The sequence below is a fragment of the Phyllobates terribilis genome, unplaced genomic scaffold (assembly GCF_046119375.1).
Source record: "Phyllobates terribilis strain yellow unplaced genomic scaffold, ASM4611937v1 Scaffold_7__3_contigs__length_470593459, whole genome shotgun sequence".
NCBI classification, from domain to species: Eukaryota; Metazoa; Chordata; class Amphibia; order Anura; family Dendrobatidae; genus Phyllobates; species Phyllobates terribilis.
This window is the reverse complement of record NW_027362767.1, coordinates 236,653,489-236,657,077: the sequence shown is the minus strand read 5'-3', so window position 1 is coordinate 236,657,077 and position 3,589 is coordinate 236,653,489. Positions and strand designations below refer to the sequence as shown.

The following is a 3,589-nucleotide window of genomic DNA, read 5'->3' as shown; positions in this document are numbered from 1 at the left end:
CTTGGTGATGAGGTTAAATCGCTCCCGTGTGCATGATTTGAAATTGTTTGACCGTTTTATTGCATGTGAGGAATGTCTATTTCTTACACATTCTTCACATGTAATAAAGCTGTCAAACTGTTGCAAATCATGCACACGGGAGCGATTCAACCATATCACCGAGCAGCTGTAAATACTCTGAGCTCGGCCCGAGCATACTCTGACAGAACATACTCGCTCAACCCTATTGGCAACCCATTTTTGAAAAGGAACTTCCTGAGGGACCCTTGTTAGTGGTGGGTAAGGGTGACATAACGACAATGGAAACTGACACTATTGTTAATGCTGCCAACCCTCGGTTAGAGCACAACGGAGGTGTGGCTAGAGCTATAGTGGAAGCAGGAGGGGCGACTATTCAAACTGACAGTAGAATCATTGTTGAGTCGCGTGGTCAGATAGCTGTTGGGGACATAGCAGTGACTAAATCTGGCAATCTTCCTTGTAGAATGATCATACATGCTGTAATCTCTATTTTTGACCCTATTCATCCAGATGTCAGTGCTCGAAGACTACGCGCGGCAATAACTCGTATCTTAGAGTATGCGAATATTAGTGAGCAGATTGAGACCTTGACAATTCCTGCCATTGGTGTTGACATCTTCGGGTTCCCTGTTCATGAGTGTGCAAGGGAGATTGTTGGAATTATAATGAACAAGTGTAGCCCCCCCAAGCATTTGCTGCCTCTCTGAAATCAGGTTAATTAGTAATGAGGACAGGACTGTTAAAGCTTTTAAGACTGCCTGCATCACCTGGACTCCACCCCATGATATAGGAGCTGCCCAAATAGAGCCCCTCATTCCAGGACTGTTACCTCCTCCTGCTCCTCATACACAAGTAATTTACACCTGTACTTCCGGTGCCATCTCTACTCCTGCCTCAGGTGCCACCACCAACTGTGCCAATGCCCACATCTGAGGAGCCCACCCTTTGTCAAGTTTACACCCCAGCAAGCAGCTACTCTGCTGAACCAGCTCCCAGATCCGGAAAAACAGCCGATGCCTTTCTATAGAAGCATGCTGCAAATCCAAAGGAATTACTCCGCCACATGGCAAGATCTCATTTTCCTGGCAAATCTTAAAGCAGGCGATGCATATTGGCCTGTTATGGACACTGCATTTAATGATGCCTCACTTGTCAGTGACACCACATGGGACTCTGGTGTTCAGTTCTGCCAACAACTTAAGACATGGGCCTCGGATAAATTTGCTGATCAGTCAACATCTTTCAAGGACGTCACGCAAGAACCAGGGGAATCTGTGGAGAGATATCATGCTCGTCTAACTCAAATGTTTAGTGACCTTGGCTTCAGTAACCAAATAAAAGTTCAACGGACACTGCTCGTTTCCTCTTTTGTTGAGGGCCTTCGGGAAGCTCTGAGGAAGCAATTTCAAGCAATTAGACCTGAATATGCTACATTGGATCCTAAGGATGTCTTAACGATAGCTAAGGGATTCGAAAAAACACTCCCTGAGAAATCGATGACAACCTCAAGCAGAAAGACCCATATTCTATGGACTGATGTGCAACACCAAACCCAGAAACCTCCATTATCTCGTACCAAAGATGTCTGTTTCAATTGTAGTAATCCGGGTCACCAAAGACGGGATTGTAGGGCCCCTCTTCAAGGATGCAGATTCAGAAACCACAATGAGGATAATCGCAGATTCAACTATCCTCGACGAAATGACCAATACTACCAACGACCACCACAAGCTCGGATACATCCAGATACCAATCACACCGCTGCTCGGATGGATCCAAATATCCAATAGGACAAGGCCAAGTACGTGTCCACTACTTTGGCTTTTATATCTGGTCCAATAGCCAAAGTAACTATCAATGTTCAAGGCAAACCCTTACCGTTCCTTGTGGACACCGGTGCAGCCAGAAGTGTTATCAGATTACAGGACCTGCCTTTTCCCGACCTGATATCCTCTGAAGCCGTGACATGCGTGGGAGTAGATGGCAAGCCTACTTCTAACAAGCTCACCCGCAAAATACAGGTTGGACCATACGAAGATGTGTTTATGCGTCTTGTGTAGGGTTGAGCGAGTATGTTCTGTCCGAGTATGCTCAGGCCGAGCTCCGAGTATTTATAGCTGCTCGGTGATAAGGTTAAATCGCTCCCGTGTGCATGATTTGCGACTGATAGACATTCCTCCCATATCATAAAACTGTCAATCAGTCGCAAATCATGCACACGGGAGCGATTTAACCTTATCACCGAGCAGCTATAAATACTCGGCGAAAGGGTTAATAGAACATACTCGCTCAACACTAGTCTTGTGGTGTCCCCAACTTGTCCTACTAACCTTCTGGGAGCAGACCTTCTTCAAAAGTTAAGAGCGACCATCGCCTATTCATCAGATGGTCTCACTATCACCATCGCTGACCGGCTCGATCCGAGTGAAGAGTGTCAACTTCAAGCCGCACCTCTCCTCATGATGATGGACGAAGCTGCTACCACCTCAAGTGTTCCGCCAGAAGTGATGGGACCTGTGACATCTACTGTATGGTCTACTGGCTCTGAAGATATTGGACGTCTTGCTGTACCTCCGGTACGGGTCATTCTTAAGCCTGGAGCTCAACTCCCTAGGGTGCCCCAATACCCACTCAAATCTGCCCAGGAAGAGTCTTTAGGCACTCAAATCAAGACTCTCCTGGAAAATGGCGCACTAGTCAAATGTAACTCTTGCTGTAACACGCCCTTGTTTCCAGTAAAGAAAAGGACATTAAAGGGAGAAGCCCCAAAGTACCGTATGGTTCAAGATCTCCGAACTGTTAACGCTGCAACTGTACTAGAAAGCCCCATTGAGCCCAATCCACATACATTGTTGTCAGAAATACCATCAGATGCAAAACGTTTCACTGTCTTAGATCTGGCCAATGCTTTCTTCAGCGTACCACTACATACAGAAGATTGGTATCTGTTTGCCTTCACTTACAGAGAATCACAATACACCTGGACGGTCTTACCACAAGGAGCACAGAACTCACCAAGTCCTTTCTCTCAGGCCCTTGCCTCTTGTTTACAGCCGTGGAGAGAGACTAACCAGCAAGTTGTCCTTCAGTATGTGGATTACCTCCTACTATGTTGTCCGGATCAGGCGACAGCTGAAGAGTCGAGTCTCAGTCTTCTCCTTCATCTTGCACAACAAAACTGCAAGGTGTCAGCCCAAAGTTGTGTTTTTAGGCCACTGTCTCTCTCCAAACCTGAAACATCTAACAGGTGAAAGGAAAATTGTTATTGAGACCGTTCCTCTACCAAAAGGACCTAAGCAATTACAAGCTTTCTTAGGACTTATCACATATTGGATTCCAGATGCCTCAAAGCTGATGCAAACGTTGTACGATGACCTCAATAAGTCAGCTTTTCCACTACGTCCCAAATCCGTGGAAGCCTTCTACGCTCTTAAACATGCCATACAGTCTGCACCAGCTCTTGGAATCAAAAATTATCAACTACCTTTTTACTTGTTTGTCAGTGAAGTAGCAGGACATGCTTCCGCAGTCCTAGCACAGAAACATGGGGGAAGAACAAGACCCATCA

The 3,589-nt window shown here is 46.1% G+C and overlaps 1 protein-coding gene across 1 annotated transcript; it reads left to right on the top strand.

Moving 5' to 3' along the window:
• Positions 1–299: 299 nt before the first annotated feature.
• Positions 300–728, top strand: LOC141155473 (protein mono-ADP-ribosyltransferase PARP9-like). Its single transcript, XM_073642339.1, has one exon. It carries the CDS (start codon positions 300–302, stop codon positions 726–728), a length of 429 nt encoding a protein of 142 aa, XP_073498440.1.
• The last annotated feature ends 2,861 nt before the right edge of the window (positions 729–3,589 follow it).